The sequence below is a fragment of the Dendropsophus ebraccatus genome, chromosome 6, assembly GCF_027789765.1.
Source record: "Dendropsophus ebraccatus isolate aDenEbr1 chromosome 6, aDenEbr1.pat, whole genome shotgun sequence".
NCBI classification, from domain to species: Eukaryota; Metazoa; Chordata; class Amphibia; order Anura; family Hylidae; genus Dendropsophus; species Dendropsophus ebraccatus.
The window spans coordinates 26,189,994-26,213,831 of NC_091459.1; the positions used below are offsets into that span (position 1 = coordinate 26,189,994).

Genomic DNA, 23,838 nt, shown 5'->3' on the forward strand with positions numbered 1-23,838 from the left:
TTCCGTGGCCCCCCTTCCCTACTTGCACACGCTTTGAGGGGTTGGCGTTCGCTGACCGGCACAGTGTCGTCAGAGACCTGCAAGTGTTACATGAGGCAATATGGTTTGATCAAATTATATACTAACTTCTGATGTTGGTTTTTAATGTAGCTGAACAAGCTTTCGTGTCAACCATGGGTGCGATGTGCAGCCTTTTCTGTCCTTTAGGCTTGTTCATTTTTCTATGGGGTTTTACAAATTCTTACGTCCATAAAAGAATAGGTCATCAATATTAAATGTCTCAGAAAATCCCTTCAAGGAATACTCCCTGTGATATATGACATTCTAAGTCCAGTGCACGACAAGAGTTTGGCGTAATGCTAGTGTGCATGATGCCTAATAAAACAGGAAATACTTCCATATAATTGTACGGTGGACTCTTAAAGTAAATTCTACTGAAAGGGTCCTAAGCACACTGTTCCGACACTGCTTCCACGCAAGAAACGTTAATGAATTTTGATTACAGAGCGTTGCCAGAAATAGTTTTGTGCAGTTTAATAGGATTGATGTGTCATTACCAACACTTGGATAGATCACATTAATGAGTTCGGCATAAAGGCCGCAGCCATGAAAATGCTTATAAGACAGTGTACCATTGCATGCTAGAACAAAGTGTATAATTGCCTTCTATGATGTCTGTGCGTCTGAAAAATAATCTTACTGACAAGTTCAGTGGCTTCACTAGGCTTCCTTCCCAGTGTACAAATGCTTTTTCAGATGAATGTTTTGGTTCATAGGATCTATTCAGATATCGGGCGAGAACAGATTGTCTTCTCCTATAACATTCTTTCAAGACAGACATTAGACACAAGATTACAGCGGAACCCGAAGAAGAAGTAAAATGAGCAGAAATATTTAGATGTGCTAATTATTAGGGTTTAAATAATGGGAATGTATGTATTGCATCTTTTTTATACAAACATTTGGGATGCCATGTAGCTATCTGAGGCCTAGTTTTTGCGAGATTTTCAGATGGGACAGATAGGGAAGTTCAAGCATAGCCCTGCAAAAAATAATGCTGTAAAATGGCAATCCTCTGCATCTATGAATGTTCTAGTAGATTATGTATGCCCCATAAAACGGTATGCTGGATCGTCTTTTCTTAGAGTTGTGTCGCCCTTCTACTATTTCTTGCGCAGATGTATTGATAATTGGCAACTGGAGAATTCATCATTTCAATATAATTTACTGAATTTGGGGGGGGGGAAAGAACCAAAAGGTTTGATTTCATAGCGACATGTAAGAGGTTTGTATCGGTTGGGTTCTGGGTGTTGAGACCCCCACGATCATTAGAATGAAGGAGCAAACACTCTCAGTAGCATGCGTGTTGACTCTTCATCTTCATCACTGCTAAGGTAGCGGTGGACGAAATTATAATGGAGCCCTATGGAACCTCGGGTAAATCGTTTTACCAGAAAATCTAAGCAACATAAGGTCCAAAAAAAACGTCAGGAAAGTCAAAACACTGTATACACTACGGCCATTGTTCTCTGCGGCTGTCTATTTTGTGTGGCCGCTATTCAGAGAACAGAGGCCGTACAAGATAGGCAGTACTCACAGTGTAAAGTACGGCTCCTGGCTGTACTTTACACTGTAGTCTATGGCAAATTGGAGCATGCGCAGACCAGAATGTGTCCGCATTCCAATTAAAATAAAGTGCTGTTCATCCGGCCAACACTGGTGATCTCAGACATCGGCCATTTGTTTGAGCTGGCTGGATCAAACATCGTCCGAAGTTCATAAATTGTGTGAACATGGCCCAGAAGTGTAATCAGTTGATCATTGTTATACCGCTTTAATCTTAGGAAAAAAAAAAAAAGAACTGTTTATATTAATTGGACCAGCATTATAACATGGAAAATTAGAAGACTACCTGTTAAACGTTTTATTTAAGTGCTAATATATTTACAGTGCAAATATTAACAAACTAATGTACAAAAACTTAGCTCACTTAAACACACAGCATAGCAAACAAGGTAAAGGAAGTTACCTCTATAACAAAGATACAGCAGTCCCTTAAAGGGGTACGATCTGAGCGGACTTGAAACGGATCCCGCCTCCTTCACGTCACGTCTCGGGCCTGCGTCAGACACCCGGAAGCGGCTGGGAACCGGGCACCGGAGCGCCGCGATGCAGGACCCATCGCTGGAACCGGGGAGGTGAGTGGACGTTTTTTCCCTCGGCCACCTCCTCCCCGGTCCCAGCAAAAAAGGGCCCCCCCCGCTGGAGTACCCCTTTAAGTTACAATGGCCTCAGGTTACAATATTCTCAACATACAATGTTCTTTCCTGAATTATCGTAACTTGAGACCAGACTCAGGGGCCATGTTTTTCTAACGCTGGATAACCCCTTTAACATACACTGGTCGTCCCTTTCTTGAAGCAATTAACATTGTAACTTAAATGACTGTATATTTTGGGTCGGTCAGTCCTAAGTATAATATTGATTACCTGGCACTCAATCTACAGAAGAAGATCCGATGTAATCAATATTATTATTACAGGTCAATCTGTATACTTATATATTTATTGTGCTGGTCTGTGTCAAGTGACTGGATAAAGATGGAAACCCACCCAAGGGACAAGGAGAAATGTAACTCAATTCAAGTTGTTGGTCACATCCACGCAGGCAAAGAGGACAGCTCCTTTTGCGGCTAAAATAAAGACCAGAAAATTATTTGTATGCATACATGTACCGCAATTTTTAATATGAAATGAAGACCTTGCATAGCATTATCATTTCCCATCAAATCCTAACCTTAGCATTAAAAGGGTACGTCAGTAAAAAAAAAAAAAAAAAAAAAAAAAAAAAACAACACACTTTCAAATCAATTGGTGCCAGGAAGTGCCAGAGATTTGTAATTTACTTTTTTTTTTTTAGAAATTAAACAGTCAGGAAGACAGTAGTCAAGCCATAACTTTTAAAAAATCTCAAATCTTCCAGTACTTATCAGCTGCTGTTTGTTTTTCAGTAAGTGGTGAGTTTCCAGTCTGACACAGTGCTCTCTGCTGCCACCTCTGTCCCTGACAAGAACTGTCCAGAGCAGGAGAGGTTTTCTGGTTCAATGTTTTTATTAGGGTTTGGTTTTTTTTAAGAACAAATTACTAAAGAGAAAATCTATAAGCACTGACTTTAGTGCCAACAGTAGGGATTTGCTACTGCTCTGGACAGTTCCTGACATGGACAGAGGTGGCAGCAGAAAGCACTGTGTCACACTGGAAAGAATACACCACTTCCTGTAGGACATACAGCAGCTGGTAAGTACTGGAAGACTTGAGATTTTTTTAATAGAAGTAAACTACAAATCTCTGGCACCAGCTGAATAAAAAGAAAAAAAAAAAAAGAATTTGACTATAATTACTGTAGGTAACTAAACTATGGTTGCTAAAGGTAACCATATAGATTTTACACTCCCGGTACGTTAATCAATAAAATGACTACATTTCATCCTGAGCAGCAGAACTAGGCTATATTCATTCTATGATTACGGTGTACAATCATTGTATACACCAGGAAATTATCTTTTGGCATGTGTCTGTACAGTTTTTTCTCCCTGTAATAAAAAGTGACTATGCTTTTAGAACAAATGCATCTTACATCTTACAATGGACAATATATACATAAAATACATTGCTTACATTTGTATATGTTGGGGCTATAATATAAGCTTGCTTTATACTTGTACCTTATTTTTTAATATGCTGCTAATGAAAAGTTTAAAAAAAAAAAAATGCCTCGAAAACTTAAAAGCAATTGTACTTGTTCTCTGCATACAATATTTGTGAACAAAAGGACATATTATATCAAAAGGTGTCACTTCAATGTGCTTTAGGGATTGAGTACAGTGACTTCTTAATACTGACTAGAATACTGGCTGTGTCCCATGACCTTTATTCCTTTCCCACTCCCCAAGAGATTATATACAAAAAAACTCTTGTTTTCAAAAGAAAGTAACAATTTGTAACAAAAAAGGTTCTATATATTGCTTTAAAAGGAGGAGTCCGGACTTTTTTTTAAATCCAGCAGCCAGCAGGGGCAGGTGGGTATTTGATAATGAGTAGCGGTGAGCGGTGGGACCGGCCTTGGGACCACCGCCAGCATCCTGCCCAGTCACTGACTGGCTGAGCACCTGGTCCATCACCCAGGTCGTGACTTTTGCAGCGTTGAGATCCCGGAGCCCAGCGGGGGTCCCGAAACCGGTCCCACCGCTCGCCGCAGACACGGAGAGAGGTTAGGGCCCTATTCCACCGGACGATTATCGTTCGCATAATCGTTAACGATTAACGATCCCAAACGACCACTATTGCGAAAGACCTGAAAACGTTCACTCATTTCCATGGAACGATAATAGTTACTTATGATCGTATTTGCGATCGTTTTTTTCTTTGCTATTTCTTCGCTATAGCGTTCGTATCTACTACGAACGACGTCTTATTCAATGCGAACGATTTGCGAACGAGCAACGATAAAAATAGGTCCAGGTCTTATAAAGCGATCAACGATTTCTCGTTCGGTCGTTAATCGTTAACTGCTATTCAAACGAACGATTATCGTTTAGATTTAACGATAATCTGAACTATAATCGTCCGGTGGAATAGGGCCCTAAGTTCCTACTCCAGATCAGGTTACTTTCTGCACCAGGACGTACAATAAGTGACCGGCTCCTGGTGCTCACTATTCACATAAAGAGTGACTGTGAGCCGCAGCTTAACTGTCAGCTGATAGCCGACCGTTTAGTGCAACTGGTCCTGGAACCCCAATAGGGATCCAGCACAGACGATCGCCGGCATCCGTGGATCGATAACGTGCAACTGCAGCATCTAGCAGGATTACAGATGGAGAAATCTCCCTCTCTCCTCCAGCAGTGCTGATGGTAGCAAGAGCAACTAGGGATTTCCTGGCTACAGAAGTCGATCAGTACTGCATAGTCAGCACCCAGGATTGACTTACTATTACACTCTATTGTTTACAGCACTTGGCACTTTTCATCTATACTGTTGGTTATTTATGTATTGTATTATTATGGTCATTTACTTATTATTTTGCCTTTTGTTGCATGTCATTGGTAGAGGAAGTTTTGTTTCTAGGGCCTATTCTCAGCCCCTCCTAGTGTTTACATGCTACCCCAATTATTGTGGGGATCTATGCTTTGGTACGGAGACTGCGGTGGTCTCATTTTATATGTTTTTAACTTTGTTGTGATGTTTGTGCATTAATGAAGATAAAAAGATTTGATTGTATTTTGGAGTGTGCATTCTCTCTTATAGCATAGTCGCTTTTCTTCTTGTGGTCACTGTGATTGTTGCTGTTTGCACCCCATCTTTATTACAATTAGCTGTGCCCACCACCACCCTTTTGCTACTATTCTAATGACAGTGTGAACATAGCCTTAACGTGTCACTGCCGTTCAAATTTTTCTTTGCAGAAATCAATAGTACAGGCGATTTTAAGAAACTTTGTAATTGTGTTTATTAGCCGAAAAATGCATTTTTATCATGAAAAAGCAGTTTGAAGCTCTCCCCCCTTGTCTTCATTGTTCCCTATGAAGAGGGGAGGGGTGGAGGGCACCAAAACAGAACAAATAGTTAATTTTAAAACTACATCACCAGGCTCTCTCCTCTGAAGTCAGCACTGACCTCTCTGACCTCTGAATAGCAGCTTTCACACAGGTCCCGCTGTGAAATCCTTTTTTCTCTGCTGGTGACTAATATCCCTCCTCCCCCCTCCCCAGGTTAAACAGGACTCGACTGATGTAAAAGAGTCAATATTTCCTGATAATAAGCAGTGAAGGGAAGAGAGGAGGGAGGGAAAGTCTTTTTGAATGCAGATAATGGCATATTTGTCTAATAAACCCAAATACAAAGTTTCTTAAAATCGCCTGGACTAATCATTTCTGAAAAAAATAAATAAATAAATAAAACAAGACAGTGACGCTTTAACATCACTAAGTTATCCAAATATGTTTATGACATCTTGTATATAATATAAGAAGTCATAAGAGCGGAAATAGAAAAATTCACTATACCTTTCCAAGCTCAGGGAATATCTCAAGCAGAACAATATCTAACAGAACATAAGACAGCTGAAACGACAGGACAGACTTTTTGTTAATGTAAAGTTAATAGGTAGAATAGATGAATTTCATCCAAATTACAGCAAGTTACCTAACACTTAAAGGGATTGTCCAGCGGAAAAAAATTTCTTTCAAATCAACTGGTGTCAGAAAGTTATATAGATTTGTAATATACTTCTATTTAAAAATCTCAACTCTTCCCATACTAATTAACTACGTCCTGCAGGAAGTGGTGTTTTACTCTGGCCGAGACAGGAACTGTCCAGAGCAGCATCAAATCCCCATAGAAAACAGCTCCTGCTCAGGACAGTTCCTGTCTCGGCCAGAGATGTCAGCAGAGAGCACTGTGTATGAATGTATTACAAATCTATATAACTTTCTGACACCAGTTGACTTGAAAAAAATTTTTTCCCGCTGGACAACCCCTTTAAGGCTATGTTCACACTACGAAAAAGTACGGCAACATCGGCCGAACTTTTGGAACGGTGGAACAATGCCTTAGTTTCAATGGGATTTCGGCCGGAGCGTATACACATCGTACACGCTCCGGCCGGGATCCCATACGGGGCCGCAAATAACTGACATGTCAGTTCACACAGTGAAGCGAGCAGCTCCGGCACTGTGCGCTATGGGAAGCTCTGATGCGGGCGCGCGCTGACGCGCCCACATCAGAGCTCTGCGGCCAGAAAGATCATCCGGCTGGTACTTAAGTACCGGCCGAGATGATCCGGCCAGAGACCGGCCGTTCCATGACCAACCGGGTCACGGAACGGCCGGTCTCTTACGTAGTGTGAACATAGCCTAAATATGGTGAACAGAAAAAATGGTTTTGTTCACAGCAATCAAAACCAAAAATGTTTAGGTCTGCAAGACCTTCTTCAGACACCAAATACAGAAGAGGTTAAAGGGGTTATCCAGTGCTACAAAAACATGGCCACTTTTCCCCTCTCTTATCTCCAGATTGGGTGGGGTTTGAAACTCAGTTCCATTGAAGTAAATGAAGCTTAATTGCAAACTGCACCTGACCTGGAGACAAAAGTGGGGCAAATGTGGCCATGTTTTTGTAGCGCTGGATAACCCCTTTAAAGGAGGTCGAAGAAGCAGACTGTCAGATAAAGCAGCACTCTTCTGACACGCTTCTTACAACTATGCAATCAGTGTCTGAAGAAGGTCTTGTAGCCCGAAACATCATGTTGACTGCTTTCAATAAAATCCACTTCATCTTTTCACCTCTATTTATTAAAGGGGTTATCCAGCACTACAAAAACATGGCCACTTTCTTTCAGAGACAGCACCACTCTTGTCTCCAGTTTGGGTGCAGGTTTTATAACCAAGTTACATTGAAGTGATTGGAGCTTAATTGCAAACCGCACCTGAATTGGAGACAAGAGTCTGGCTGTCTCTGGAAGAAAGTGGCCAGGTTTTTGGATAACCCCTGGATAACCCCTTTAAAAAAACAATTAAAAGGGGTTATCCAGCGCTACAATAACATGGCCACTTCCCCCCTACTGTTGTCTCCAGTTTGGGTGCAGGTTTTAAAACTCAGTTCCATTGAAGTAAATTGAGCTTAATTGCAAACTGCACCTGAACTGGAGACAACAGTAGGGGGAAAGTGGCCATGTTTTTGTAGCGCTGGATAACCCCTTTAAAGATAGAGGAAGAACACACAGAGATACTACCTTACATAGGGACCAGTCCTATTAATTTTATTAGACCCTTCTAATAGAGTGTTATGATCAAATTACAATTACCTGCTTATTGAGCACCGGCTGCTGCAGACCATCGAATAATAACCGTATTCCTTCATACTTCGCGTCATCCCCGATACATTTTCCTATTAAATCTAAAGAAACAGAATAAAGAATAAGATGTTGACAGGTGACAAAATACAATGACATTAACAACAAAAATTAAGCTTCAAATTTGTGACAGGTATAACCAGTTTACATCTACTCCTTCGGAGGGAGATTTATCAAACTGGTGTAAAGTGAAACTGGCTCAGTTGCCCCTAGGAACCAATCAGATTCCACCTTTCATTTTCCAAAGAGTCTGTGAGGAATGAAAGGTGGAATCTGATTGGTTGCTAGGAGCACCGTATAATCAATCAGCTTTAATACAGCGCTTCAGTAACTTTTTAGCCCTCTCTTCGGTTCCCGAACACCTCGGAGTTCGAACAATTCAGTTTTCGAACTAAATTTCAGCTGACAGTTAGGTGTTCACGAACAGTGAGAGGCAGGAGCGGGTGGCTATTTAAACTTGCCGCCGTGCTCCTGCTCCTCTCAGCTGCAGGGGACACCCTGTAAAGAAGCGGGGATTCCCCTCATTATGATGGGATTCCCCACTTCTTTACAGGGTGTCCCCGGCAGCTGAGAGGAGCAGGAGCGTGGCGGCAAGTTTAAATAGCCGCCCGCTCCTGCCTCTCACTGCGGGGAACACTCCTGCCTCGCACTGCTCAGTTCCCTCTGACCTGCTCTCCGCATCCCCCCGCCGGCCCGGAGCGCTTCCTTCTTCAGGACGCCGTACGTCTGTACTGTTCCGCCCGCGGCCCCGCTCATCAGCTCATTAGCTGCTTGCTCCCACTGCTCCCCGCCGCCTCTGAAGACTCTCCTTCACCCTTCAGAGGCGGCGGGGAGCAGTGGGAGCAAGCAGCTAAGGAGCTGATGAGCGGGGCCGCGGGCGGAACAGTACAGACGTACGGCGTCCTGAAGAAGGAAGCGCTCCGGGCCGGCGGGGGGATGCGGAGAGCAGGTCAGAGGGGACTGAGCAGTGCGAGGCAGGAGTGTTCCCCGCAGTGAGAGGCAGGAGAGGGCGGCTTCTTAAACTTGCCGCCGCGCTCCTGCTCCTCTCAGCTGCCGGGGACACCCTGTAAAGAAGTAGGAAATCCCATCATAATGAGGGGAATCCCTGCTTCTTTACAGGGTGTCCCCGGCAGCTGAGAAGAGAAGGAGCGCGGTGGCAAGTTTAAATAGCCGCCCGCTCCTGCCTCTCACTGCGGGGAACGTGGAGCGTTTTTACGCTCTGTGGGCTGGGTGCTCTGCACCTGACCCACGGAGTGTAAGAACCAATTAATCAGTTTAACATTGTCCCCTATGGGAACTGACAGCTCGGTTCTCGAACTGCTCGGTTCTGGAACAGCCTTTCAGAACCGATTATGTTCGAGAACCGAGGTACCACTGTATTTCCCATTTTTCCTTGATTGTACAAGATTTACTAATTAAATGGGTATTCCCAACATCAAAATCCATAGGACAGGGCACAACAAGCAGGAGTCATACTTTCGTAACCTCCACAGAACTCAAGATTGGAGGAAAATCGTTCGCCAAATGAATGGAGTGCAGCGCATGTGCATGGCCAGCACTCCAATAATTTTTTTATGGGCTTCTGAAAATAACTGAGCCCCACACATAAGGAATGGTATGCAGGGCCCTTTGATGTGAGGAATACCTTTTTAAGGAATAGCCTATTTGGGCCCTTAAAGGGATATACCCATCTCATCTAACATAGTAAAACTTGAAGGACTTTTCAAGTTAAATATGTTTGCAAATACCCTCATTTCGCAAGCTTGCCTCATATTTCATGATATGCTGCTCTTTAGCTTCCATTGTTGACAGCGTATTGTTCAGGTTACTGAGCACTGCTCTACTCTAAAAGCAGCTGTAAGATTTATAGATCTATATCTATATACACACACACACATACATACACATATATATATATATATATATATATATATATATATATATATATATACACATATATATATATATATATATATATATATATATATATAATATATATATATAAATTTGGTGTAAAAAAAAAAAGAAAAAAAAAAGCTGCAATTGTTACAGCACTGGTTACACCTCATGTCTGTAGTCAGGTAGGCATGACTAATACACCTAGTGTAGCTATACAAATCCCCAATATACACTTATTACGGGAAATGCTTATAGAGTGCTTTTTTTTTCTGCACTTCCTGGATAAACATGGTGATGTCACTTCCTGGACAACATGGTGATGTCACTTCCTGGATAACATGGTGATGTCACTTACCGGATAACATGGTGATGTCACTTCCTGGATAAAATGGTGATGTCACGACCAGAGCTGTGCGGGCTGTGGCTGCTGGACAGGATGATGGAAGGCGGACACTGAGCATCCCTCTGCCATCATCCTCTCCAGCAGCCACAGCCCGCACAGCTCTGGGAGTCGGGTCATGACATTACCATTTTATCCAGGAATTGACATCACCATCTTATCCAGGAAGTGACATCATCATGTTATCCGGGAAGTGACATCATCAGGTAATCCGGGAAGTGACAGCACCATGTTATGCAGGAAGTGAAGCCTTGATGCAGTAGTAAGTGCAGAAAAAAAGCACTTTATAAGCATTTCCTGTAATAAGTGTCTATTGGGGATTTGTATAACTTTTGGGGGGAAACACAAATAAATAAAAATTTTCAACGGACTTCTTCTTCATGCTAATGATCAACAAGTGCAAAGTGACACAAGTCTCTTAAAAGAGTAGAACCATTCTGCCAGCTCCACATACTTGTATTTAGCTATGACAGCCTATTGATGTGAAAGCGCTTTATGGTCTTGTCGTTGTACATTTTTAAACATAACATTTTAACTATTTTGTTGCTGCTGGGTATGGGAGGCTGTAGAGGCTGTTTTCATGGTAGATCACAGAACTGAGGGGTTGGGAGACAGGGTGCAATGCTCCAAAGTATAGAAAAATAATAAAGCAGAAGATAAAGATACCGTTAATACAAGTGTTAAGCTATGTCCTTAGTTGTTAATGGCAAGTGTTACAAACCTGGAATGTAAGTCATCATTTCTTCAAACGTCTGTTTTGCCCGTTTCTGCTTGGCCGCTGCAGATCGTGGTTCACTGGTTTCACAAAACACGGCATCTACAAAAGAAAAGAAGTCATATTCTATGGATGTAGATTATGATTAGGAATATTGAAATCCACTATAGAAGAAGTGCATAAAGAATTACAGAACACAGCTGTATACTGCACTCACAGACGAACCAAGAATGTACTGTTGGAATCAAGTTAAAGTTTGTATGTGTGAATTTAACAATGGTATATATAAGTAATACCAATATTAAATTGAGAGGATACATTTATTGGGGGAAAACTGTACAAGGAAAGGAGGCTCTAGTACGCAGATAGTTTTCGTTCTTAAAGAGGTATTCCAGAAAAAAATACATTTTTTTCACTATCCGCTGATCTCGGTGTCGGGCCCCGGCTTCTTTGTAATGAATATCTTTGCAATGAGAATATTTTCTGGACAACCTCCTAAAAAAACAACTTTTAAACTTGAAGCCCCATGCCCAACGGGAGTATCTGTGCCCTAATTTTGCACACCCTCTCTGTCCCTCCTCCCATTAGGAATGCTCCAGACAGATTGCCTCCTATTCCCCACCTGTGTCAGGCCGGCACATGGGCAGGATCGTTAAGGACTTGTGCAATGTTCAGCATGGAGAAAATGTTTCTGTGGCATTTCTAATAATGAAGAGGGTGGGGAGGAGGGTGGTGCTGAGTTAGGGCACAGATACTCCCGTTCTTAGGACAATAACTGTATCACCTGCCGAACGGACCCCAGGACAGATCTTGGATTGAAAGCAGCTATCCGAAGGTACAAGCAGTTTGGGGGGTCAGAGTGTGGGTACAGAGTCACTTTAAGGATCCTGTGCAGTGTTCAAACACAAGTGATGAATGCTCAGGGCATTACTAATGATGAGGAGGGTGGGGAGGAGGGGAGGAGGGACGGAGGGGTGGTACATGGTTAGGGCAGAGACACTCTAGGCTACGGCAGTTTGACACAGAGCGGAAAGTTTTAAAGCTGTTTTTTAGGACAATAACTGCATCACCTGCCGAAGGGACCCCCGGACAGATCTTGGATTAAAAGCAGCTATCCAAAGGTACAAGTGGTTTGGGGAGGGCAGATTGTGGGTGCAGATTCGCTTTAACCACTCAAAACATTTAACCCACATGCACATCTCAATGTGGGCTTCACAGTAAAGCCTGATGCTGGCTGTGTATTTTGTTTTTTTAAATGGTAGTAAGAGTTGAAAGCCAGTTTCTCACAAGCATAATATGGCACATTTATGTATCTCTATTATGGCTGCAAGTCCTGGCTCTGACTAATTTAACTGAAAGCATCATAGGGATTTATAATGCTATCAGTTTGGGATTAGACAAGCTGTCAGGATGGGGCCTTAGGCCAAAATACAGACTCTAGAAAGCACTCACATTCTTCTCATGTGAACCTGGCCTAACTTGTATAGCTAAATGTAGTGATCCACCTATATGGACCACTGCAGTTTGCTGACTGGTCAGAAGATGAGAGTAAGCCAACAGAATCTTAACCTTTTTATTAGCCCCTTAAACCCCAATGATAGTAACAGTTCCTCCACTACCTTAGAACATCAGAGTTTAATTCATATAATTATTTTTTTCCTGTTTGTAAAATTATAGTTTGAAAAATATACTATAAATGTGGTGCCCCCCTTAATCATACTGACCTGAAGAATAAAATGTAGGTGCCATTTATGCTACAGAGTGAGCTTTGCAAATGCAAACCACAAGAATTCAATAGTGAACTTATTTTTTAATTTCTAGATTATATGATACATTTAATGGTGCCAGACAAAAACTCACTCATCCTGCAAAAAACAAGTCCTCATATAGCGATGTTCAAAGAAAAAAAAAAAAAAAAAGTTATGGCTCTTAGAGGGCTGGGAGGAGAAAAAAACACTGCCACCAAAAATCACCATGGCAGAAAGGAGTTCAAGCTGTTCCTAAACCTGGCTAAATACATTTTTTTGGAGTAAATAATAAAATATTATAACAACTATAAAAGTATTACATTACACTGAGTTTTACAATGTAGTGTTTAAGATATCATATTTAAAAATGATTAGCAATTACATAAGGAGAAAAGAGATTTGAGGATACCTACCTCTAAGAAGGGTAATAAGTGAAACCAGTCTATGCTCTTGACTAAGTTGTTCAAGCTTACATTGCAGATAGTAGTCTGTGTAAGTCTCGAGGGTGTTTTTTAAAAGGATGCGACCACCCATTAAAAGATGATGTAACCAATCCGAGATGTGGAAAACAACACGTCCTGTTGGTAATATTAGTAAACATGAAAGATTAATAACCCAAACTAACATTTCAGGGACAGATGACACCAGACCAATGTTTATAATTACATTCATGCCAGTGATTATTATGGAATCACAACCTGTTAAAAAAAAAATTTTTTATTCAAGTATTGTATTGTCCCCCAAAAGTTATACAAATCCCCAATATACACTTATTACGGGAAATGATTATAAAGTGTTTTTTTTTCCCTGCACTTACTACTGCATCAAGCCCTCACTTTCTGGATAACATGGTGATGTCACTTCCTGGTTAACATGGTGATGTCACTTCCTGGATAACTTGGTGATGTCACTTCCTGGATAACTTGGTGATGTCACTTCCTGGATAACTTGGTGATGTCACGACCCGACTCCCAGAGCTGTGCGGGCTGTGGCTGCTGAAGAGGATGATGGCAGGGGGACTGAAGGACACTGAGCATCCCTCTGCCATCATTCTCTCCAGCAGCCACAGCCCGCACAGCTCTGGGAGTCGGGTCATGACATGACCATTTTATCCAGGAAGTGACCTCACCATGTTAACCAGGAAGTGACATCATCATGTTATCCAGGAAGTGAAGCCTTGATGCAGTAGTAAGTGCAGGAAAAAAAAGCACTTTATAAGCATTTCCCGTAATAAGTGTATATTGGGGATTTGTATAACTTTTGGGGGGCAATACAATACGTTAATAAAAAAAATTTTGCCAGACTTCTCCCTTAACCCTTAAAAGGACGGGGCCCAATTTCTTTTTTGCGTTTTCGTTTTTTCCTCCTTGTGTTTAAAAGGCCATAGCACTTGCATTTTTCCACCTAGAAACCCACATGAGCCCTTATTTTTTGCGTCACTAATTGTACTTTGCAATGACAGGCTAAATTTTTGCATTTGGTACACTACGAAACCATAAAAAAATTCAATGTGTGGTGAAATTGAAAAAAACGCATTTCTTTTATTTGGGGGAACTGTGTTTTTACGCCATTCACCCTGGGGTAAAACTGACTTGTTATGCATGTTCCTCAAGTCGATTAAAATGATATATAACATGTATAACTTATATTGTATCTGATGGCCTGTAAAAAATTCAAACCATTAACAAATATACGTTCCTTAAAATCGCTCCATTCCCAGGCTTATAACGCTTTTATTCTTGGGTCTATGGGGCTGTGTCAGGTATCATTTTTTGCGCCATGATGTGTTCTTTCTATCGGTACCTTGATTGCGCATATACGACTTTTTGATCGCTTTTTATTACATTTTTTCTGGATTTAATGCGACCAAAAATGCACAATTTTTTTGCACTGACGCCGTTTACCGGGCGAGATCAAGAATGTGATTAATAGTTCGGGCGATTACGCACGCGGCGATAGCAAACATGTTTATTTATTTATTTATTTGTTTACTTTATTTAAAACCTGGGAAAAGGGGGGTGATTCAGACTTTTATTAGGGGAGGGGGCTTTTTACTATAAACAACACGTTTTTTTTTTGTTTTTTTTTTACACATATACTAGAAGCCCCCCTGGGGTTAGGGTTATTTCCCCCCCTGGGGTTAGGGTTATTCCCCCTAGGGGACTTCTAGTATATATACACTTTGATCTCTCATTGATATCTTTGCTGTATAGTTATACAGCAAAGATCAATGAGATCGGCACTCGTTTGCTTTCGGCTGCTGCAGCCGGAAACAAACGAGTGCCGAGCCAGGGACGGCGCCATCTTGGATGAGTCCCCGGCCGGCATCAGACAGGGAGATCGCTCCTCCGGGACAACGTCCCGGAAGAGCGATCTCCCCCACTAGATCCCAGGGAAACGTTGCCTCCGGTAATCGGAGGCAGCTGTCAACTTTGACAGCTGCCTCCGATTAGCTAATTAGCGGGCACGGCGATCAGACCGCGCCCGCTAATAGCGGCGGTCCCGGGCTACACGCGGCACCCGGGACCGCGGCGCTTTAAACGGGGTCGCCGCGCGGCCCCGCTTTGAAGTGCTAATGAGGACATATGACTTACGGGTACGTCATATGTCCTTAAGAGGTTAAATGACCAAGGACATACCAGTACGCCCTAGAAGTCTGTCGTCCTGAGCTATGAAGCGCGCTCCGGAGCAGAGCACGCTTCATAGCAGGTGGGGGCTGGCTGCAGTGAGCATCCGGCACCTCACCGTTAATGACAGGCTGCAGCGTGTCATTAACTCCTTAAACGTTGCGGCGTTTAAGTGTAAGTGACAGGGGGAGTCACACTGCGGGGGTCCCGATCGTTAAAACGGACCACCGGAGGTCTCTCACCTGCCTCCATGCGGTCCGATCAGCGATCTGCTCACTGAGCCTGCACAGGCAGGCTCAATGAGCAGATCGCCTATCGCACTGATCAATGCTATGCCTATGGCATAGGAGTGATCAGTGTAAATAATCACACAACTGTAGGTAAAAGTCCCCCAAAGGGACTTCAAATGCGTAAAAAAAAAAAAAGTAAAAAACATTACACTACCCCAAAGCCCCTCCCCCAATAAAAGTTTAAATCACCCCCCTTTCGCATTATAAAAATAAAACAACATATAATATACCGTAGGGAAAAAAAGTGTGTGGATTAACGATTTTATATTACATTATATATAAAATAAAAATTAATAAAAAGTGATCAAAACGTCCCATCTTCAAAAATATGGTATTAATAAAAACTAGAGATCATGAAGGAAAAAATTACATATCATACAGCCCCGTAGGTAAAAAAAATAAAACCGTTATAAGCGTCACAATAGGCCCATTTTATTAATAATTATTTGCCAAAAAAAAAGGATTTCAATATAAAAACACATATATAACATTAGAGAATCTGTCCAAACCTGCATATGGTTGTGTTCGTACTGACCTATAGAATAATTGTATCATGTCGCTGTTACCATATAGTGCATTACGTAGACACAGGAACCCCCCAAACGTTACCATATTGCATTCTTTTTTACGATTTCACCTATTTATATCTTCATAAATAATATATTTGGGATTCCGTCATACATGTTATGGTAAAATGAAAGACGCCATTACACAGTACAACTATTCCTGTAACAAATAAGCCCTTACATGGCCCTGTAGATAGAAAACTGAAAGTGCTAGAGCTCTTAGAAGGGGAGGAGGGAAAAACGAAAGCGCAAAGATCAAAATTTGTGCGGTCCACTGGGTCATTTTGGGCCTGGTCCTCAAAGGGTTAAGCTGCATTTGCACATGCATGTGTCTGAATCTATGGCCCTATTTGCTCACCAATAGTCATCACATCTTAGTTTGTGTCTGTTATTGCAATTCAGCTCTATTCACTTCACTTTTTAGGCCTGGATGCAAATTTTTAAATATACACTACGTCAGGAGAACTGCACAATGTCCATGCTAGATATTGTTCAACAGATGTCCGATGTTACCGATGTCACAGCGACATTGCGTACGCAATGCTTTCTAGGTGGACCAGCCCCCACCCCCTCATCTCAGAAGGACCGTTCTGTGATATCCAAAAGGGAGGAAGTGGAGTGTCGGAGAGCAAGACAGGTAAGAGCTTTTCTGCTCTTCGGAAAACCACTTTAACATAAAAACTGGTTTTAAACAATAGGAAAATGCTCGCTCTAATGCTAGCATTATGCTCGCTCATCTGATGATCACTGGCTTTAATACATAAAGAGAAGTCTGCCTGATTTGGCAGATAAACTCTGTGTAAGAGATATCACCCCAGAGCATTATGTGGGGGAGATTTATCAAACATGGTGTAAAGTGAAACTGGCTCAGTTGCCCCTAGCAACCAATCAGATTCCACCTTTTATTCCTCACAGACTCTTTTGAAAATGAAAGATTGAATCTGATTGGTTGCTAGGGGCAACTGAGCCAGTTTCACTTTACACCATGTCTGATAAATCTCCCCCTGTGAGTGTTCAACCTGCTCACCACAGCTTTGCCATGGCTTCTATGCTGCAGCATTTTAGGCTGTGCGCAAAGACAGTGCAGGCTTCCCTCCTCTGTGTGTGCAAACACCATCGATGCTAGGCTTCACACTAGCTCTAGGAGCACTGAAAATGACAGATTTAGCTTGCTGAGCAGAAATCTGCGGAAAAATAAGGCCAAGATAAAAGTGCACACACACAGGACAGCTTATCCTGAAAATTCACCTATAACATGTACACTTTAAATGTATTGGCCACCATGCAGCTTCTATACATGGGTTACAATCACCACCATTTTTTTTTTATTATTATTACTTTTTTTAACTTATAAGTTATATTACAAAGTGATATAACTTTATAAAAGAATTGTAAAAAAAAAAGAAAAAAAGGGGGAAAAATAAATAAATAAATAAATCGCTGAAATACTTCAGTAAGTAAATTTGTTATCACAGTAATTTCACTTACAGATAGATATCACCTCAATGCACTGCGTAAAAACAAAACCTAAAGACTGCAAAATTTGTGGGGGAATTTTAAAATTTAACTCCAAAAATAAGGCTAAGTTCACACTAAGTTTTTTTCATCCCTTTTTTTTGCAAAAAAAACGGATGAAAAACGCACGGAAAAAAACAGATGCATGTGTGTGCATCCGTTTTTCCATTGAATTTCATTATTTAAAAAAAAAAAAAAAACGAATCAAAAAAAGATCAGTTTTTTCTTTAACATACACAATAGTCAACGACATGTTTGTGTCCATTAAAAAACGGATGGGTTTTAAACCTTTTTTTATCATGGAATTCAATGGAAATACGGATCCAAACGGATGCACGCACCCATCCGTTTTTTTTTGTAAAGAATGGATGAAAAAAAACTATTGCAAAAATGCTGAGTGAACCCAGCCTGATTTTATTTGCTTGACCAAACATTTTATGGTAAAATAAAAGGTGGTAATGCAAAAGGTGGTAATGCAAAGTGCAATTTGTCCTGGTATTGGAGTCTAAACAATATCATTCTCTTTACTTACCTACATACATAAGATAGTCATAGACACCTTCAACAGTCATAACCTCCACAAAACAGTTCCGGTTTTGTCTCCTCTCGATATTTTCCGAGCGGTTGGCATTGTTTTTGTACAAATCATTGAAAAGCTACAAACAAGTAATAGACATGGAATGAGTACGGTGACAACAAAACGCGTTAGCCTACACTTTATTCGTGCAAACCTTTTTGTCATTTTCTGACGTAGGACTAAGTATGGTTAGTTCAGGTCTGCTTGGTTTGGGTTTCGGAGATTCACAAGAGTTGATGAAGTTCATGATAAAGGGTTCTAGATGTTGCCCTTTCTGTAAAAAACAAGACAAAAAAAAAAAAAAAAAAACTGGTTACAACTTTAGAATGCCGGAGATAAAGCTCAGATGTCTACAAGATCATTATAACTATACCTCTTTAATCAATTTGCTTGGCACAGACTTTATCATTTTGCCTGAAAGTTGCAACAAAAAGACAGGAAACATTAAATGTTAAATAAATGTGTATATTATATATATATATATATATATATATATATATATATATATATATATATATATATCACATACATATATATGTGTTTTATAGTTACATGAACAAAAACGTGTATCCAAAGTGGCTCAATCCTAAATATCATCTTCCTTGCTGTTAAAGGGGAAACCCAGCTAAGACAGATTTAACCCTGTTCAATCCCCACCCACAATCTAAGCTTGTTTGTAATAGGTTTCTATTACATGAATTGGTCCATTTGTATGCAGCCTCAACTTGTCTTGCCATCCCCTCTCTTCTGAGATAGAGGTCACGTGATCTGTTTCTTCTGTTGGCAAACAAGCTGTAACACCTCATCTGTAACTCCGCCCACCACTGACATCACACAGTAATCACCTGGCCAAGGGTGGGGGAAACAACAGCCTTCCCTGAGTAGTATAGGGGAAAGGAGACACTGTTGTTTCATCTCTCTCTTCTTCTCTAATCTATTTATTTAGAGGGAGGGATGGATAGACAGATACTGTTTTTACTGTGCAAATCAGAAGCAGATCGAGCCAGTGGTGGACAGATGCTACATGACAGAGGTGGGTAACCGGTTTTGAGGTGCAATCCATGTTAGGAGGAGATGTGGTTTCCTGGCTGGGTGCCAAGATGTAAAACTGGGGTCATTTCTGAAAGTTTGAGGGTACAAACACACACAGCGTATAAGCAGCAGATACGCAGCAGATTTTATGCTGTGTTCAGTTACTTAGATCTAATCAGCTGCGTATCTGCTGCGTATTCGCTGCGTATCGCAGCAGTAAATACGCATCGTATATGCCGTGTGTGTTTGTACCCTGAATCTGGTGCTAGGAGCAGCACAGACAAGAGGGAAAGGTGTCAATCAGTGGGGGTCAGTGAGAGCACCTGTACGCTTTTTGTGCATTTTTTAGGGGAAATCGCTGGAATTCCTTTTTAACCTTAATGTTTTTTGGCAGCTCCCCATCAGAGACTATTCTATTGAGAGGAGAAACCTATAGAAGTTTGTGTGTTAATAAAAATCATATTCAATAATTTGTGATTAATGGTTTTAACTCCTTGAGAGTAGCTGTGCATATTTTTATGATGGTCTGACTGCAAGCACTGGAAAAGACTCTGATCCCAGCAGGTTGACCCCTTACAATCTACTTGGCCTGAACTGACTTGGTCACTAAGGGGTTACAGTAGTTTCCCCCAAGCATCTTTTAAACTGATGCCTAAGACAATGTTATATGTAAGGTAAGTGTGGAAAAGCGGCATCATACAGTGTGATCTGAGGATTATGACTATGACTATGTGCATCACATACCAAGGTTGACATCTGGAAGGATTTTGTCATGAAACTGGGTTTCCAAGCTGTTAGGTGACAAGAAATCAGCTAACAATTGGCTATTACTCAGCTCTGGATGCTGCAGCAGTTTCTATAACAAGAGAAAAACAAAATCAAATACATATAAAATGAATACTTCTTGTATCACTTAAAGAAGCATTCCGGAATTTTTTTTTATTTGTCCCCCTACTGCACGCTGGCGGGTATACTCACCAGCGACGATCAGTGTCCCGTAGTGCTGCTTCATTCCAGTCCTGCGCGTTCAGGTTACCGCTCTTCTGTCTCAATGTTTATTGGAGGCCGGAAGTCACGTTCTTCATGCATTCGACATGAAGACAGAAGAGAGTTTAGAAGAGCGGTGACATGAATGCATGAGGGTGTTGAACAACGCCACGGGACACTGATCATCAGCACAGCAGGGGGGCTGATAAAAAACAAAAAATCCGGAAAGCTTCTTTAAAGCAAGGATGGGGAACCTTTGGCCCACCAGCTGTTGCAAAATTACAATTCCCATCATGCATGGACAGCTAAAGCGAAGAACGGCCGGCGTCAGTGAAGTTTATCCTGGCCGATACTGGGTGTATACTATGGGGGACATTTATTAAGTCTGGCGTTTTTACGCCGGGCTTACAAATGTCCCCAAAGCTCCAGAGCTCAGAGGATTTATGTAGAGGCGCATTGCCTCTACATAGAGCCCGTCCGTGCGAATAAATTGAAACCTGCACCAGCTCAGAGCTGGCGTAGGAGGCGCAGATCCGCCCGATGCAAATAAAATATTCGCAAATAGACCATTTGAAAATATTTTTACGCCGATCGGGCCCATCTGCGCCTAAAAAAGGCATTTTAACCTTGTAATAAATGTCCCCCTATGTGTATACACTCAGTCTGGGATCCCATTCATTCAAATACAACGTATCTTTTGCATTAATCACGGCCGTTGTTGAAAACTGCAACAACGGGCATGATTTATGTAAAAGATACGTTGTGTGAACATAGCCTAAAAATGTATGGACTGTTTTGGCATACTTAAAGGGGTTGGCCACTTTATAGTAAAATTGGTCAGTGTACAGTATTAGTAACTGTACTCACTGTATATACTGACAGCAGCTCCCTGTGTACCTCATAGAGCTAATATCAGACTCCTCTCCTCCAGGCTGGGCTGCCCTGCTCTGTGGTGTTTTGGTCCATAAGATTGCTTACATGGAGGAGCATGTGACCAGGCCCCGCCCCCCAGTGTCCACCACTGAGCCTATATATGTCTATGGAGAACACAGTGGACAGGGCCTGGTCACATGCTCCTCCATGTCAGCCATTTTATGGACAGAAACAAAACAGAGCAGCACAGCACAGCCTGGAGGGTGTGTGTCTGATATTAGCTCTATGAGGTACAGAGGGAGCTGCTGTCAGTATATACATTGAGCACACTTACTAATACTGTACACTGACCTATTTTACTATAAAGTGGCCAACCCTTTTAACAATATGCACATCTATTGTCTTCCCTTATTTTTTCACACGTTCGTATTTCAGCAAAATTACAAAAATAGCTTAAAAAAGATAATCTATAAATATGGAACTAAAAGCCCAATAAACAGTAATCACATGGGCCATATTACACATTGTTGTTTGTTCTGTATTTTTTTGCCAACTATGTGAGACAACCCCTTTAGTAAACATCAAAAAATAAAATAAAAAGTTTCAAAATATTGGATTATTTTTTTTTCCTGTGTTGCAACATTTCAGTTAAATAAAATATACCTGTAAATATTCCTGAAATTCTTCTCTTTTGGATTTAAGAAATTCATAGTTTTTGGGCCCAATAATCCTTTTTGATGGAAGCTGGGTATCCGGAAAAGTACCTACATTTAACAACCACAAATATTTCTGTCTTTTAGTAAAAAGTATGATTATATAGTTATAAAGCAATCACATATCGCTAGGATACAACATAAGTAGCATACCCCTTTAAACCCATACATCTCCCTACATCCCAAAAGATAGATAGATAAATAGATGATAGATAGACAGATATATAGATATATAGATAGATAGATAGATGATAGACAGATAGATAGATAGATAGACATACAGACAGACAGAAAAAACTCTGTGCACTCCAAGGGTATGTTCACACTGAGTAAAACAAGCGGAAAGTTCCGCCGCGGAATCCCGCCTGTCTCAGTGTCCCATAGCCTGTCTATGGGAGAGCATGCGCTCCTCCGCAGCTGCCGCTCCACGCTCAAAGAGGTGACATGTCATGGATTCCACAGCAGAACTTTCTGCCTGTTTTACTCAGTGTGAACATACCCCAAGAGATGAAAAGAAAGCTCAAAATGCGATGTGTCGTTCTAAAATCAAGACCACTTTTAAGCAGTGTGGTCTTAATGTTAGCGTGCATTTTTGGTGTAATAAACACAGAGACGAAGATTTATCAAACATGGTGTAAAGTGAAACTGGCTCAGTTGCCCCTAGCAACCAATCAGATTCCACCTTTCATTTTCCAAAGAGTCTGTGAGGAATGAAAAGTGGAATCTGATTGGTTGCTAGGGGCAACTGAGCCAGTTTCACTTTACACCATGTTTGATAAATCTCCTCCAGAGTTTCCTTTTTTATTTCACCTGTTGGAGTGCCGCAGTGTTTTTCTTGGATATATCACAGCACTTGTGGTCGCAGGAGTGCTTATCGCTGGAACACACACACACCATTGATTTTTTTTTTGAATGCTGCAACAATTTTTATGCAGATAGATCTAAAAAGAGATACCTTCCTCAACGACTACAGAATGTTAGTACAGGCAGCAATGTACAGTATTACAAACATTTAACATCATTTACTTGTTTGTCCAAACGTATATAAATATTTCTACAAAACAGGATACCAGTGTATTAATGACAAATGTAATAAAACTCCTGTACTCACACTTAATTATGCAAAATATCACTTGACACTATAAGTTTGGATAGTTTGCAATGTTCAGAATATATTGTTCATGAATTGCCCATAGTTCTTTTATTGTCATGATTAAGTACAAACTATGTTTTTTATGTGCAGAAAAAAGTCAGATGTGTATATTTAAATATCTACCTTTTACTCTTTAAGCAAATGTTTTATCAGGTACATCGCTGCTGTTTTTCTTTTTTCTTTTTACTTTAATCAATCAGCACCTGTGCAGAGATGTCGGTGGTTCGGTCCTTGTTTTTGCAAGGCTGCTCAGTTCCCGTGCTCGGCGCCGGTCTTTTCTCAAGCACCTGCCCGACCCCGAGCACTGGGGGAATGCCGGTTGCCACCCAGTGTGGGGGTATACCCTCTTCTCTCCGACGCGGCTCCTAATGGAGATGAGTCACAGAGGGGAGGGGGTTTTGTTACACTGGGGAGCGGTGGGCAAGCCCCCAGTGCTACGGGCTGGGCCGTTGCTTGGGAAAAGACCGGCACCAAGCACAGGAACTGAGCAGCGTTTCAAAGAAAGGACCACACCACTGCTGATCAATTAAGGTAAAAAAAAAAAAAAAAAAAGCAGCAATGTACCTGATGGTGCATTTGTTTTAAAAACAACTGAAGCATACTACTACTACTACTATCAAACATAAAAGACCGTTCATTTTGTAAGGGAGCAAGTAAGGACCTGAGCGACAGGCTCTAAATTGTGACAGCTAGATGACTGGTTCAGAGCATGGCAGGTCATGTGGGGTATTACCAATGCAATGCTTAGTAAGACACAACCAGTGACATGGTCTAGCCCCTATGGTCTGATCCCTGACCACCGCTTAAAGGGCATACATGGTCATATGAGCAT

The 23,838-nt window shown here is 41.4% G+C and overlaps 1 protein-coding gene across 4 annotated transcripts in view; it reads right to left on the bottom strand.

The window, feature by feature from the left end:
* Positions 1 to 1,892: 1,892 nt before the first annotated feature.
* Positions 1,893 to 23,838, bottom strand: part of SNX14 (sorting nexin 14) — a 55,692-nt gene continuing 33,746 nt past the window's right edge. For all 4 annotated transcript variants that reach the window (XM_069974709.1, XM_069974708.1, XM_069974711.1 and 1 more), the window contains 10 exons: positions 21,804 to 21,904; positions 20,025 to 20,136; positions 18,622 to 18,662; positions 18,403 to 18,522; positions 18,204 to 18,327; positions 13,087 to 13,251; positions 10,932 to 11,027; positions 7,864 to 7,955; positions 6,065 to 6,121; positions 1,893 to 2,692 (listed from right to left, as the gene is read on the bottom strand). In XM_069974709.1, coding sequence (XP_069830810.1) covers positions 2,654 to 2,692; positions 6,065 to 6,121; positions 7,864 to 7,955; positions 10,932 to 11,027; positions 13,087 to 13,251; positions 18,204 to 18,327; positions 18,403 to 18,522; positions 18,622 to 18,662; positions 20,025 to 20,136; positions 21,804 to 21,904 — 947 coding nt within the window. In that variant the 3' untranslated portion in view covers positions 1,893 to 2,653. The remainder of the gene's footprint in view (positions 2,693 to 6,064; positions 6,122 to 7,863; positions 7,956 to 10,931; positions 11,028 to 13,086; positions 13,252 to 18,203; positions 18,328 to 18,402; positions 18,523 to 18,621; positions 18,663 to 20,024; positions 20,137 to 21,803; positions 21,905 to 23,838) is intronic.